This window comes from Grus americana, chromosome 13 (genome assembly GCF_028858705.1).
Source record: "Grus americana isolate bGruAme1 chromosome 13, bGruAme1.mat, whole genome shotgun sequence".
NCBI classification, from domain to species: Eukaryota; Metazoa; Chordata; class Aves; order Gruiformes; family Gruidae; genus Grus; species Grus americana.
Window position 1 is genome coordinate 20045450 of NC_072864.1, and position 16654 is coordinate 20062103.

Genomic DNA, 16654 nt, shown 5'->3' on the forward strand with positions numbered 1-16654 from the left:
GACATTCTTACTTGAACACAAACAGAACCCTTCCTTGGATGGATTACTACAGTATGAGTAAGTTGAATTTACTATTGGTATATATTTCCTATTAACACTTGCAAATTAAATTTTACATTTCTAAAAATTAGAAAGCAAAGCAAGAACAAGTGGTTTACCCCAGTTTTGTCTCAAGTAGGATTTTAACTCTGAACTCCTGATTATAAAAGTAGTGCATCAGATCATCCTCCTCCTGTGACTAGAAAGACCATCATTTTGGCTAGTTGGCTGCAACACAGATGCCTTATTTCTTCAGACGTGCCTAGTATGACTGATTCCAGAAGGAGATAGTTAAATCATCAAAAAGTGTGGTTCCTAATGAACTGCATAATGGGCTAAGCACTATGTACCAAGTATACTATTATCCCACACCATTTTTTTTTTCAAGATGTCTACAATAGCTTAGCAACTAATATGTAGCTGAGTAACCTGCTAAAAGGAGGTCTTATTTCTTGGTTGGTTTGTTTGTTTGTTTGCTACAGGAGATACTACTGTTCGATGTGAGCAACTGGATATGCTTCAAGATTGGCTGTCTGAATTCAGAAAATCTACCTCCTCCTCCAGTACAGCCAATCCAGAGGAGCTGGTGGCATTTGATGTAATCTGTGGAGATCTCAACTTTGATAACTGCTCCTCTGGTGAGACAAGCTTCTTCCTGTTGTGTCTACCTGTTCCAAAGAGGAATAGGAAAGTTCTCGATTCTTGTGGGTTATAGCAGTATACCAATTGTCACTGAGGTTTGCAAGGAAAGACTTAATTGCTACAGGTACTTCTCAAAGAAGTAGTAGCCTTGAGGTGAGCCAAGAAGATAGTAGCTCACACTTACGAGCTCTGCTGAGTTATTAAGCATGATGTTTTTTAAGGCACAAAGGGCAATAATTTGTGACTTGTGGTAGCAACGAGGACAGAACCAGTGGTTTTACTTTACTTGAATTAGGTAGACACCTGTTGTCCTAGAAATTTAGTTACTAATGAAAGACATGTATGTTATGGGATTTTTATAGAGAAAAAGTAGTAAATTCATGCAGTTAATAATTTGATAGTGCGTATACACAGACACAGGAGATTAATGCTGCAGAGAGAGAACTAAAAAATGCTGAATCACTCTTGGAAAAAATTAAGTGATGCCGTGTACTTCTGTGAGTTTTTTTTTTTTTAAATAAATTTTATTTTTTTTTCTCTATGCTTGTGGATGCTGGGGGTACTAGAAAAAGAACTCTGCAAAACAGTAATTAATGGGTGGTGAGTTTACAGAGAGGGTAGCCTTTTCCAAACATAAATATTATGCTCTGTTAACAGTTAAATTGCCAATACCGAGAGCAGAGCATTTTGTGTCCTCTCTGCCTCCCCGTTGGTACAGCTCAGGCGTCCAGCAGAGCTCCTTGCTGGCTTTATATGATGGCAATTGACTCTGCTGCTTTGGAGCTGGCAAATGCATCAGCAGTGCCCAGCGGCCACCATCCCGCAAAGCCGATGGCTAAAAGGCCTATTGCGTGACCGGCCCAAAAGTGAAGCACTGAGATAAAGAGCACAAGGCAGGTACAGGACGGGGGGGGGGGGGTTCATCATAGGGATTTCATCTGTGCTGTGTGTTACCAAGGAGATGTGCAGCATACACGCAAGCTCAGGCTGCAGCAAAGCGGGAGGCAGCAATTCGGACCAGAGTTTGTGGATTAACGGGTGAATTTGAGAACAGCATCTGGTGTGAATTCTGTAGTCTTCCTAAGCAGCCTAGGTAGCTGAGGCTGAGAGTAACAACTGTACCAAAAATAATTTTAAGAAACAAAAAGCAAGCATTGTGTGATCTCAAAAGAAACATTTAATTGGGTAGAAAAGACCATCAACCCAAAACACAGCCCTTCTGTTGTTCACTTCTAGCTCATATGTACAAAAAAATAAATCAGTCACAGCTACGTGACCCAAAGTAAACTCAGAATGGTCTGAGAAGGTGCTGGCAAGTGCTCTGAGAGGTAGAAGAATCTGTAAGTGGTAATGGCTACAGATTATTGTAGTTAAACACGTATCAGGATAAAGTCTAACAGTAGCAGTGGTAGTGAGTTTTTAGGGAAGGAAGGAAGGAGGGAAGGAAGAAGTGTGGTCAATAACAGCTTGGCTAGCTGAAGACCTGTTACACAGACAGGCTGAGGTGGCAGTTGCAGCAGGCCAGATGAAGGGAGACAGAAGCAGGGGGATACAAATTAACACATCTGCTGTGGTTTGGCTGTTTCACTTGCAATATTGTTGGATGGCTGGAGCAGCCTGGAGACAAAGATGTCCATCAACAAAATAAACAAATCTGCTGCATACCAAAGGGGAGACTGCCCAGTCAGATCATGAATCAGAAGTGAGTGGGGCTGTTGCAGCACGAGGAGAGAGACGGGAGTGAAGCTGTGAGGCAGAGCTGCCTACCTGAGAAGTCTTGGCACTCCAACCAAGATCTTGCACAAGAAGCACAGAGTACAGTTAATGCTGTTGTGACCTGTCTTGTGAAAGCAAAAGTAAAAACAACTATTTGCTTTTGCAAATAATAATTGTACACATTGAGACTACTACTGAAGAGGACTGAAAAGTAGCTTATAAAAATCCGTTTTATTTTTGCTATCTCTGCTGCTTATTTACATCCCCCTCCCCCTTTAAAATTCAGTCAGCCTGGAAACTGAATTTAAGCTGGCTATTTCATTTTTTATTTTTAGATTGCTTTCTTTCCTTATGCACTAAGGAAGATTAATGCAATGTTTTAAAGTTTTCTCCATTTTTACATCACTCATTCTTTTAGGGATATTTGTTAGCATTACAGAGAATTGAACATCTTAAGATTATTTTTTTTTAAAAGCAGTAATCAGCTTCCTGTAATTCTGTATATGATTTTCTGTATTCTTTCCCACTCCACAGACTGATACGGCAAGTAATTAATGTTTCAGTGAATATCAAGGTTCTATTCTTAGATGTATTGACAGTACAGTTTTCAAAGATCTCTAGGTCCATGAGTTATGCTTATGACAAATTTTCTGCAGCTCAGTTTTCCCCTCCAGCTTTAGAGAACATTATGACAACATTCATACAGTGAATTCACACTTAGTGGTAGCATTATTAGAAAGTAACTTACTGTCAGGTTGCTTTGAACTGACTTGTGTAAAAGTCCATTATGTTTTTAAATGTTTTAGCATAAGATAAAGTCTTCCAGTCAGATGGGTTAAATTTGCCTCACCAGCTCTCACTTGTCACTGTCAGTGCTACAGTTGCAAATTAATCATGACAAAATTTTAATCCATCTTGGTTTTCTGGGATATTTTTTAGGCATATGACAAGGGAAAACTTGGAGAAATGAACAGTTGCTCAGAATTCATCTTTTACTTTTCCATAAACAGGAAACAAACCAATTGGCTGTTCAGACAGGAAGAGCAATTCTCTGCATTGCACACCAGGCAAATCTTAGGGAGGCTCCGATCTTCTGCCACAACTCCAGGATACCCCAGCAAATTCACTTTCCAATCTCCCTGCAACTATGAGGATGTTCTCAAGATCAAGAGCTAGCTTGCACAGGGGAGGTGGGGGAAGCTAGACAGATGTGGTGAGACACATCAGCTGGTGTGGATGCAGGAGCTGAAGGAGAGTCAGCTGTATTAACGAGTATTAATAACCAAATGGCAAAAGTGCCTACAGCTATGAACACAGCACTACTGTACTGCATGTTTGTGTTCTGCTTCCCTCTTAATAGGGAGAGGTCAACAGCTTCCTCACTTGGCAAGAACAGCATGTTACACAAGGAGATCTAATGTGATTCCTACAGTCTGTGAGATACACAGCTCACAGTGTAAAGTTTTGTTTCTGACTTTAGAGGAATCCATTTTCATGCATACTTACGTATTCTGTTGTCTTGGCAATAGACAGTGACAAATACGTTACAGCAGCAGCTCCAAACACAGGTGAATATTCCGTTGAACAGAGAGCCTTCAAGTGTTGCTAAGAAGTTTTAACCTTGTAAAAGGTGTAAGTCTTGCAAGAAAGTAAGTTATCAGGAGCTGTTGCCAGTTTCTTTGCCATTCAACAAAAATGGAATTGTGGCAGCTGGTATTTTCAAGTTCTGGTTGTGCTTGTTTCCCAGGTATAATGATTGCTATGTTAAACAGCATGCACAGAACTAGAACTTGCTTATTTATTTGTTCAGTGTCTGAAATTGATGTATACATTTTTGTAGGATATCTTACTGAATAATCCTCAATGCACTGTATGCTTTAAATGCAAGAAGCACAGTAGCTATTAGGAAGAAATTACTTTAAAGTTGATAGGTCATGCTGATTATGCTTAGAATGGCTTTAATACTGTAGATAATATCCCAAGCAAATTATCAATTGCTTGTCCTTTCTTTTATCTATTAGAGCTTGGAAAACATTCCTTCAGTGAACTCCTCTGAAGCAAATAAAAGCACAAGCTTTTATCTTCAAACTTACTGAGATGTGTATACACACCCATGCACAGCCGTTTACATTGCCAGTGTGAAGTCAGTCCAATTCTCCATTGTGCGATCTATCTCAACAAAGGTTTTGTACTGGTGTAAGCAATGCAATGTCAATGGCAGGGTAAGGAAATAACTTGGAAAACCTTTAGTTTACAACTGGAAACTACCAAAAAATGTCTTTCATAGAAAGACTTTGTAGGAAAGCACTGTTATTAGCAAACATTTGTGGAAATTTCTGATCAAGACAAGATAGTGCTGTGCAGTAAAGCTGCTACTGAACTGGTTCAAAGCCACCCTGTATATATGTACACCGAGTAGGAGGGAGGACTTGCCTTCTGTGTTGTGGCAGAACACACAGTTGCCCAAAGGTTTACAACACGTAGCTGATGAGCTGATGCGCCTTTTCTTGGACTTGTTCTTTCTCTGCAGAGGACAAGCTGGAGCAACAGCATTCTCTGTTTACACACTACAAAGACCCGTGTCGAATTGGTCCTGGGGAGGATAAACCATGGGCAATTGGTAAGACCTTCTCTAGCTATCAGTCTGCAACATTTACTTCTCTCTCACGTGACATCTGTAAGCAGCAAGTACTTCAGCTACCTGGCAGTAAAAATTTGGTGGAGACCAAATATTTACAAGGAGTATTTCTGTAACATATATTTCATAAACCTTAGCAGTGTCTTGTTGAATTATAACCAGAAATCTCAAATGTCAGTCCACATTCTAGAACTTATGCATCAAGCTACCTGAATGCCTTCCCACACCTATTCTACTTTTAAAATAATCTCTAGATTGCTTTGGGGGGAGGGGGCAGGAGGGAGGAAAGCCAAATTATTGTTTCTGTACTTTCTGCATGCAGTGAAAGCCTGCAGCTTTTGATCAGAATGTTCCATCTGATGTTCTATAAATCCTGTAAGTGAGGATGTAACAAAGCAATTCAACAACACAATGAACTTGTGGTGTTCATCTTTTATAAGATTTCATGGAACTCAGAGATATTCATACTTGGTGAATCTCAGTTGAACTTGGTGAAGTTTTAGATCAGGAATTAGACTTTCTCTAGAGAAGCAATTATGACTGTGAAGATACTAAAGGTAAGAATGTGGAACTGTTTAATAACGTGGCTTTACTCTGTGGTAGCAGGAAAAAAAAATTTCAGAGACATTGACGCTGAGAAACTGGAGGCAACATTTTGAAAGGTAGCAGGCAGTAGGGAGGTCTGGATAGAGGAGCTGCTTGTAAAGACTAGGGAAAGGCTGCTCATCTAGACCGTAGGTAACAAACAGGTCAGTTCGCTGCCACTAGAACCTACGAACTTTTGCTAATCTCTTGTGCGTATAGATTGAAAGTGGGATGCAGGGAAGAGACGTTGGTGCAAGAATGATTATAAGGAACAAGAAACTAAGCATACGGAGTACAGGAAGCAGCAGAAAATAGTGAAGGTCAAGTTATGATTGGAATGTCTGCCAGGAAAACATAAGAGGCTTAGGCAGAGACTATGCTGTAGTTAAAATGGAACAGATGTATGGAGGGAAACAGCAAAACAAAAGCTGAGGTACTAAGGCCAAGTATCCCCATCCTCACTGTTACAAGAAATTGTTTTCCTATATTTATTCTGAAAATAAAGAATCAGACTAAAAGCATCCTTCAGTCAGGTGTGAGATGCAGTCACTGTCAAAAGTGTAACTAACTGCTATGTAGGGCTGTGACTTGTGCTCAGAAGCAAACACAAGGCACTCTCAGAGTGGTCCCCTCTCCCCCACGTGGATGCTGTCTTCACAAACCTGCGCCTCTGGGGCTTCCTGAGAGGACATCACAGCAGGTACGCTGGGACAGTCACATCTCCCTTTCTGTTCGCAGGTACCTTGTTGGATCCTGAAGGATTATATGATGATGAAGTGTGCACTCCAGATAACCTACAGAAGTATGCAATTCCTAATCCTCCCACATACTTCAGACAATTCCTTAAAAAGCCAGTTTGTTGCTTGCTATTTAACATTGCACAAATTGAGGGGTGTTTCATGGACTGTAAAAAAACAAACGTAACTTTTTTTTACTCAGGGGTACTTGGGGAAGAGGAAAAAAAGAGAAGGAGAAGTAGCTGCTTCTCAGAGTCTAACAGAATTGGTTTCAATGGGTGAAAAGATGAGAGCAACTGCAGTCAGTGTTTTTATGTATCAAGTTGGTCCTACCTGGACAGGCCCATAGGACAAGAAACTCCGAGCACTGCAGAAAAGGGCACGTGGACAGCTTCTCTGAAAGTCTTTATACAGGCAGCCAGTTCTGTGGTCACAGCACGGTAAAGGACAGCAACAAAAGGAAATGGAGTTTTCCTCTAATAAAAAACCCATCAAGTTTAAAACATCACTGCCAACCCAACAACTAACCACCCATTCTAGAAGGCTTGCAGAATCTGATACACCTAAAAAAGCAAGCTCACAAATATAGAAAGGAGTTAAATAGCACATCAGACATAACTAGGAATATGGCTTAATATCTACCAGTGATACTAGTGCAGCATTACTTTTAATGAGCGTTTGATATTAAGAAACAGGTATCTTTTGGTCTGAGATAGTGGACTTGTGAGAATTTAAAAACAACAAACAACAAACCAAACCAGCTTAATTTGCAGAAGTCTTAAGATAAATTTCTTGATTACCTGTACTGTTTGTTAAATAATATGCCAGGGGAGAGATATGAATAAGCTTTGTACATTTTAGAGCAGCATTTAATGAATGTGATGATAATCCTTTTGTACCTTCTCTACCTTGAAGGCAAGTTTAATGGACTAAATATATTATCATGACTAACTATGAAAGATGTTTTAGCTGTTCAGTACCAAAATATACTAAAGAGGTGATGTTATTTGAATCAATGAGTCTGTGCAGATGCTTCAGTTAACACCCATAATGGAAATGGTACATTATATAGGCACAGTATAAACCGCTGGCATTTTTACTCACTGGGTACAGTACATATATAGATGGACACTTAGTTGAATGTATTAGGTGAGGCTACCTCTTGAGGTCTTCTTTGTATGAGTTTTGAACAAAGAAATTGACTTCTAGACATAAGGTCTGGGGTTACTTTATATTCAAAATAAGGATTTGTTACACAAGTCATGCTTCACACATTCAAAACCTTGCAAAATTTCCAGGCATTTCTCTTCACGTGTTGGAAACATGAATTTGGTTCATGTGAAGGGATCTCTGGAAAGCAAAAGTAAGGTAATTTGGCCCTAAAATCGACTTTGTTATGCCCACATATAGATTTGCATTTGCGTTCTCTTTTACGCTTCCAAAACTGTAAAAAAAAAACCCAAAAAACCTAAACCAAAAAACCAAACCAAACACAACCTCACCCCATGTTTTCAAGCAGTCTTTTGTGACAATCTGTCACCAAATTATTTTTGGAGTATCTTGTTTTATTCCCTGAAGCGTTACTTGTATTCAGCAGTTAAATTCCACTGACAAATACATAACTGATAGATAAAGAGCCATCAAATGATCAATAAAGATTTAAGAGCATTACTTCTGCTACCTATGTGTATGTACAGCACCTCAGTGTAACTGGAAAATATTCTTGAATGTTGGTTAACAGAATATACATGCAAGACTTTTTGCCTACTAAAGTGGCTTTCAGTTTTCTGCAATACATTGTAATTCTCTTAAACTGATGAAACCCCCCTGTATTAGACAGGACTTTCCACTAGCTTTTTACACAGATCTGCAGGCAAACAGGGATCTGCATCTGTACATTATGTAGACATGCCTATGTATTAGAGAAACTGTCACTTCCATGAGAGGCCAAGAGAGCCTGTCCTCACATCTATCTCTGTGAGGGACTAGTAAACATAAAAATTACCAATAAATTCAGTAAAATTTAAAGACATTAATGGAATCTTCTGGACTTTAAAGACATTGAAAACATTTTTATAAGTGTCTTTCCTAACATGTATCAATGAAGTACCTAGACACTATCAACAGCACAGCAGCTGTGGAGCACTGTTTAACTAACAAGTATCCTTCATATACACAGCAAAACAGAGTACAGCTTAAAATTGATCCATTCTCTTCTTTTAAATAATAAACCTTGATCAAGCTTTACAGACATTTAAAGTGGCAGTGTAAGCTATCCTGAGAATTACTTCTTCATCAGCACCCTTCTCCATTTATAAATAAAATGAAGTAGTTCACATTACTAAACTAATTAGGTGATAAAAGCAGCAGAACAACTACTCATAAATATCTCTTTCATGTTAAGTACAGCATACGTAAAACATCAGACTAGAACATACTTTGTACAAATAATTTATAATTATAGAACAATTAGTAAGCTACGTGTAACAATCTGGACACTGCCATAGTGCTGGAAGCCACACAAGCTTCTGCTCAGAACAGCTTCATGAAATGCACACAAATAATCTCAAAGATGATTGTCACCTTCAAGCAAAGCACTGGAATAAGCTAAGCCCATTTTTGTCTGTAAACCCCGAGTAGTCTGGCACAGGAGAGCACATTACAGCACAGCAAAGAAACAAGATTTAAATGCAATTTTTTCCAGACTCTACGACTGCCAGTTTTCACTGCTGGACAGTGACTCACAATTCTAGGCGATGGGCTGCACCACCAGTAAGTGTCCCTTCACTCAGGTGCTTCTCACTTGAATGAGAGATGGTCCCTTGAGCTTTATGATGAGGGAGTAAGGCTTGCTTTATGGCGCCCTTATACATACTGCTCTTCATGCTGCTTTATTCATTGCAGCTACGGTCAGCACTACAAACAAACCATCCGCCAGAGAGCTGCGTGACAGAATTTCCATACTTAAACCTTGGAGTTATTTGGGACTGAAAATCTTTCAAGGAAAAACAAAGTTCCAGTTACTTTTTATCCTCCCTTTCTTTGCATCCTATGAATTAAGACAATTATTCTGACAAAATTCAGGTTTAGTTGTGCAACTCTGTCATAAGTAGTTATGTTCACTTAAATTATTAGTTTAACTGTTAGCAAACCATTGCCTATAAAGTGGTACAGGTTTTAGTCCGAAGCAGACGCATGCGCATTTCAATTTGTTTTCCTCATGTATTTGAAATTAACATTTCCCTTCCACAAGCAGTTGTGCAGGTCAAGTGAATACCCAGCATTCAAAGACTTTTAAAAGGACATAATTGAAGCTAAACCAAATTCATCTTTTAAATTAATGCAAATAAGATTTTTTTTTTTTTGCAGTAGTACTGCAGGGCTAATCAGCAGTTTCTTCTACTTCGTCACGTAATTAGCTTTGCCAAATATAAATATCATTTTTGAAAGAGGTCAGTTCCATCAAAGAGCTTGCTTTCTTGAACCTAGAAAAAGAATTTCAGGAAGTGAACCACTTGCAGTAGCTCTTTGTAGAATCAGCTTGCAAATGGGGTGTAGACAGTAAGCTAATTTAACACGAGTTATTAGATGACAGTCTAAAACTGAGTAATACATAAAAGGAAGCTTACTTTTATAAACTGGTTACAATAAACTCTAAGAACCTTCAATACCTCACTGAGTCCACAGGGGGTAAAGAAGAATTCTGATTAAGTAACTGTACGACCATAATTTTGTCACTGTTATCTTTTGAAGGCACATCAAGGACTTCTTGTATGTACCAACTGACCCAAACTTACAGATTATAACACTAATGAGACCTAAACAACTGTAGCAAATGCTGTGTCCTCTCTGCCTCCATTCAGATCCTTCCAAAGAGACAAAATTTAACAAAGGAACCATCTGAATCTCAAACATTAACACACATCACAAGAGTCTGGTGTTTGTCTCTTGTTTTTCCTTCGTTCTGTACTCTCACATGCATGCATAAAAAAAAATCCTAAACCCATCCAAAGTCAAGACTTAAAAACTGGGTGATCAAAAATATCTTATTTTTTTCCAAGGTGAAATTAAAGGCTTTGTACCTGCTAGGACCCAAGTTCATGGCTCAGTGTTTCTCCTGCGACAGTTGATGATGTAGCTTAATGGCGTAATCAACTCTTACAAGGGAAACCACAGAACCTTGAGCTCAGGTTTTGGCAGGTAAGTAAAGGAAAATGATTTTCAGAGGTGGTTTTGAAAGTAGTTTGTTTCTGTGTTTTGAGCCAGATAGCAAAACCACAACCTAAGCTGTCCCTCTCTCACACAGTTATCATGCAAAACAACTGTGATTGTACTTGCTGTTAACTGTCTGCATAGTACCCCCACACATGTAGTTACCACGTGCAGCTCCTGCTTGTGCATGCACAGTTGTGTGTGTTGCCTTTAGCGCTTCTTTGGTGGATCTTTTAAGCAGAATACAAGGTAAAGTTTCCTTTTAAATCCAACACAACAGCAAAACAGCACAGTAATGTACAATTATTGTAAAAATAGAGTGACAGGGACCTTTGTGGATTATCTAGTCCAAAATGATGTTCAAAGCAGGGCTAACTTCGAAGTTAGATCAAGGTGCTTGGGGCCTTAATAGTCTTCTATATAAAATCTATTTTTAAGGTTTAAACACTCAAACTAAAAATTTTAATGGGAGATTCTTAATTTTGACCGCTTCTGTATATAGCATTGGGCTGGGTAATCTCTGTGCAAGATGGGGGCAGTACTAACACACCCACTAATTAAGTCCATCTCTGTAGAGGAGTTTGAAGAATCTCACATACAGGAATCAAATAAACGAGGCTGTCGTTACTAGTCAAGTAAGAGCTTGGGGTCCGAGACACAGTAATCTGATGCAGAGGCTTGCTCAAAACCAACTACTACATGCCCAAATGCATGCTCCTGAAAACCTCACTCATACCCTGTCTGTAAAGCTGGTTGTCTTAATTTCAAAAGGAGTTGCTCTTATCAGAATGGAGATGTTTGTATCAAAGTACTCAGGTTTGTTCTAAAGCAATCCATGAAACAGTTTCCTCCTCGGCTAGATTCAGCAACACTGAGGGGCTGTGGGCTGCAACATACTACAGACAGCAAGCAGGCAAGGTCCTCCTCTCAGATGTCTCTTCTCCTGGCTACAAGGGTAGGTCCACAGGCCCACTGTACTGCACCTGTGATGCCAAACCTGCCATGAGGCTTTAAGAGCACTGTCAGCAGTTAGTACAGCCTCATATGGGAAAACACATTTGGAAGAATACATGCTTTACAAGTTTAACAGTCCTTTTGGACAGGCATTACCCTTATTGGGGATTTGGAGAGCATCTAGCATAATGCACGAAGGGACAGAACGAGCAAACATTTAAAGCACTTGTTTTGTTTTTTAATGAAATAGGGTGCTGGAAAGTGAAGAAGGAAGGAAAGGATACTTAGTCTATCCCACCAGCAAGAACCACAGTTCCAGTCAAAAGGGGAGGAAGGCATCACTGAAAGGAAACGGGAGGAGGATTGACTATATGCTCTATACAGAAGAAGGTCTCTACCTGGAATGGAAAGTGGTGAGTTTCATAGCGCCAAAACTCACAAAACAAACTTGTCTGGATGGCACTGCAGCCCATTCTGCTTGGGTTCAAATTCATACTCCAAGGAGAACCTGCTGCTTTGTTATATTCTATTTTTGCACACAAGTACCCAGTTTGTAAACCTATTACATAAATAAATCAGGGATTCTGATAGCAAGACTGGTATATACACTGCTCTTCAAAAACAAACAACAAACCTTGTTTCCGTTCTTTAAACTTTTGCCAGAGTGTTTTGACTGATGCTTTCCATGCCAGCAGTCTGAATTTTTAGTCCATTTCAAATGTCTGGATATGCTTTTATTATGCCTATGAAAACCTACCTAAGTTACAAGTCTGTGATATGCAGGCAAAAGTTGATACGGGCTAACCAGAATTAAAATCTGTAGTGCATTGTTTCCTGGTGTAGGACATCGCCTTATACAGAATTCCATGATGAAAATGAGAAACTAGCTCACACTTACTTACCACACACCATTGCAGTTGCTGCAGAAGAGCAGGCAATAGAGCAGTTCCGCATAGCTTAGCACATACCTCGATCTGTAGATGCAGCAGCTTAGCAGATAAATTCTTTTAAGGCTTCCTGTTTCAGATGCACAAATGTCCATGGTGCATCTGTATAGTAAACCCATCTTGCATTTTGCACAAACAGCAACAAAACCAGTATTTTGATAGTTTTTACCTAGATTAGGTCTTTGATTAAGGCTCATGCTGGCAGCATAAAGAAAACTAAAATATCTATGCTTCCTGCAAGCAATTCCCAAAGTACTAGTAAAGTAAGTAAGTACCGGGCCCTAGGAGGGGACAACTACATTGTATCCAGTGAGCATTAAGGCTGCTCCATCCAGCTTTCAGAAGCTGGGAAGCACACAGTATTTCCTGCAGAACTTTTAAGTTGTTCTTATGAAACGTTGCCAGAACAAAGGCTGGAATTCAGAGACATGAGGAGCAGCGTTCTTGATCACCTTAAGTTCCCACAAAAAGTTTAACACCTCAATCTAATGAGGACACACCTCCTTTTATGCTGCATGCCATATCTCACACAGTACAACCACCACCTCCTCCCAGGCGAATGCCTCCTTCACACATGGATTACCTATTGCAGCACTACAGATAAGTCTGTCTGGAGCAACACAGATGTTACTGTAAGTAGAAAGAAAAGTACAACAGATTTCATCCAGCCTAATTCAACTGTGTGTTGTATAAATGGTTCACCTCATCAGCTGCGCCACACTGACATGCTCTGGCATGGTATGGCAGATAGTTCACCATTAGCCCAGCCAAGCTAGACTGGTCCCATGCATCTGCTAATACAGTAAAGTAGTTCAAAGTAAACTAAAAAGAGGCATAAAAGCTGAGTCCTGGTGTGTGGTACAACAGATCAGTTTTCAGATTCCTTCTTTCTTACTTTTGTTTTCCTTCTGCAGGAAGTGGAAGAGTTCAGCTTTATTACCCAGTTAGCAGGCTTGACAGACCACCTACCAGTAGCAATGCGTCTCATGGTGTCTACAGGAGATGACGACCCTTAAAACTGACCAGCTTTGAGAGATTAGAAGAGGGAAACGTTAATGATATTAAGAAAATATCAGAGGATAAGAACGAACTATTCTGGTGCCACGTTAGGAAAGATGACCAGACCTGACCCGGGCTACTCCCAGAATGTACCAACAATGGAGAATTATAAAAAGGGAAGAAATGGAAGGGGTTGTGGCCAAAAGCCACTGTCACAAGTTGCTCAGGCAACAGGGCAGGCCTGTACTACAATGCTTTCACTGTGGACCGAACGGAACCAAGATGGAAATCCTAATTCCTTCTGAACCAGTGCCATTCTTACTAAAACATGTTTTTATACTAATATATAGCACAATTTAGTTTGTAATTAGTCTGTGAGTTAGTGCTGCTCAATGGTTTTTTGCATCATTTCTTTGTATAACTAAGAAGCTAAAGCTTTTTTTCTTTTTTTTAGCCTGTTAAAGTTGTAGTAGCGTGCTTGCATCAGTAGCATGCGCCCGCACTGCATGCCACTCTGACGTAAAATAGTCAGTAAGATACCATGGGGAATATCAGAATGGAAGTGAGTTAAAAAATCAGATACCAGCCAAAGCAAGGCATTCTGGGACTGGCAAACCTTCTGTCATTACAGATAGACCTTAAAAATAAACAAACAATAACTCTATTCAATCTGCAGACCAATATCCTCCTGTCCGATTTAAGGACACTTAAAAGATTTGGAAATAAGACTTCAAGAACACAGTTCTACCCTTATTCCAACTGTGTTGCCACTGAAATTATGAAGTGTTTTGTCTGAATAATGACTCCAGAATTGGGCCTTTAGCTTTCTAAAGTGCAACTTATTCCCTTAAGAAATATAGTTCCCCTGTAATGTCTTTTCTTTCTTTCCCATATACGTGGGGCAGTTCTGAATTATGGTATGGGATGATATGTATGTTACAGTAGAGTGACTAGATTCCTGTAGTACCATTGGTAACACCAGAGCCAACATTCTGCCTTAGCTAGAAAGAATAAGTGGGAAATAGCTTGTAAAATGCATGCTAGATATAGAGTTAAAATAAACTTAAGTGACATTTTGGGAGAAAAAGTGTAGAACAGCGTATGATTGATAAGGCAGGATAACCTAGCAATTTTCCAAAGGAATCGGTACACTTAAAGGGAAAGTGTATCATGGCTGGCTACTAGAGAATAGACCTGTGACTCTCAGCCTTGGGTAACTACTTCCTATGAGCAGAGGGTTTCTTTATGTCTGTGAGACAATTCTCCATTTGTTACACAGACTTTAATAGGAGTCCTGCCATCTTATTCATATGTTCTTTCCACTGCAGCTCTTTAAATGGGAGGGTCCCCTCTGCCATCTTATCCCTGTGACCTGACCTACTCCAGCCTCTGTAACCTTAACAAAAATAATGAAAAGCTGAGAATCAGGTCCATAACAAGAATTGGTGGGTTTTTTTAGGGATTTAAATTCAGAAAGGTTTGTGTTGCTGTGAGAACAACGAGACCCCTTGCGTTTTAACCGAGACTTAAGTTTCTTCTGCTTACTTTCTGTTCAATTTTAGTGTTATTTCCTTTTACATTACAAATTCCCTGTGTTAACAAGAAAAACAGTTAATCTCATAGTTATACTTACTCCATTAAGTAAATTGTTAGTTATGCTGGCCACAAACTCCTGAAGATGCTCTTGTTTTGGTTTAGGTTACACCTGCTAGGAATCAGCTTGAGCTAAATCAGAATATATTTAAATTAGAAATCCCAGTCTGCACAGCCTCTGGTACTGGCCTAATCAGCTACAGTAAACAGAACTTTTGCTTAGATCAGCCTGATTTTGCAAGTAGAGAAACTCATAAAAAGTACTGGACTAACAGTATTGGCTAATTCCAAGTAGGTAGTGGGCCACTGCTCACACTCTCCCACTGTACCTGCTCTTGACACGTTTTATGCCTCATTTTCCAGTCCTGGCATCCCTTCAGCAGAGACTGCCTCTTACAAGTGTACTGTGCCAAACCAAGGGGTAGTCTGCAAGTATAACCCATGGGGACTCAAAAATGGAACCAGACTCAATTCCCCTTTTTGATAAAATTAGGAATTCAAGTTTACAGCATCAGAGACTTTAGTGTACTATCCCAGTGCACCACCACTTTCCCACTTTGTATGTTTCTCTTTATACAGAGGGTGCACGTACGTGCAATGTGTTTTTCTGGTTTCTTATCTCTCCACCCAATTCAGAAAGACTTGTACCTGAAACAATGCTTTTAATCCTATTTTCTACCTTGCTTGTATTTTATTAACCTTTTTAAAAAAAAAAAAGACAGTATCAGTAGCAATTTGTGTGCTGTCCAGCAGCTATTTCTCAGTAGTAAGATTAAATATAAGGTACAGTATTTTTAATAGCTTTCCTAACAATGTAAATTACAATTTGATATCAACTTCACTAAGTATCAGTTGCAGGAGCTGAATCTGACGCTGTGTGGGATATAATCATAAAACTACTGCCAAACAATGTTACATTTACAGTAAAACTAACATGGTCTAAATTACTTTTAAATTAGTTCTGTGGCTTTGTGCTGACTAAAAACCAGGCACTTTTGTCAACTTTTTGAGATACGTTGAGAAATATTTTTCAAATTTGAAGTAAACTGTTTTAGATTTTGATGTTCTTAGTTTCTCTGTGATCGAGAAATGGATAGTTGTAAAATGTTCTCTTTAAACAATACACATACATTTAACCAGTCTAGGTAGTTCTTACTAATTTACTGTCTTAAGGATCTAACTTTGCAAGAGAGTGATGCTGGGAGGTACAGCATTGTGGCACCACTGTACAGATGCCCCTTGCTTTTTTGCATTGATCCTGTGCCTTCTGATGCCTTGGTACACTTGCAGGAGTCAGAGCACGTATGCACCGGTAAACTGTAACGAACAAGCTTTCCTTTCCACAAGGGTAACATCCTGGAGAAAAATTAGTTTTGACTACACCACTACTACAGTTCCGTATACTATCTCACAGAGGCTCATTCAGACAACACCTGTACCAACAGGATATCAATCATTACAAGCCTTAGACAGATACTATGTAATAGAGTATTTGCATTAAAAAAAAAAATTTTAAAAAATCAAACCCTGGATTGCTTTTTCAGATGTCAAACCCACTTTGCTTAAGGATAGCATGTCCCAATTTATTAGTA

The 16654-nt window shown here is 39.3% G+C and overlaps 1 protein-coding gene across 3 annotated transcripts in view; it reads left to right on the forward strand.

Moving 5' to 3' along the window:
* The window catches only part of SMPD3 (sphingomyelin phosphodiesterase 3), a 119209-nt gene extending 103676 nt beyond the window's left edge, over positions 1–15533 (forward strand). For all 3 annotated transcript variants that reach the window (XM_054840524.1, XM_054840525.1, XM_054840526.1), the window contains exons 4-8: positions 522–677; positions 4928–5017; positions 6359–6422; positions 11774–11936; positions 13385–15533. In XM_054840524.1, coding sequence (XP_054696499.1) covers positions 522–677; positions 4928–5017; positions 6359–6422; positions 11774–11936; positions 13385–13486 — 575 coding nt within the window. In that variant the 3' untranslated portion in view covers positions 13487–15533. The remainder of the gene's footprint in view (positions 1–521; positions 678–4927; positions 5018–6358; positions 6423–11773; positions 11937–13384) is intronic.
* The last annotated feature ends 1121 nt before the right edge of the window (positions 15534–16654 follow it).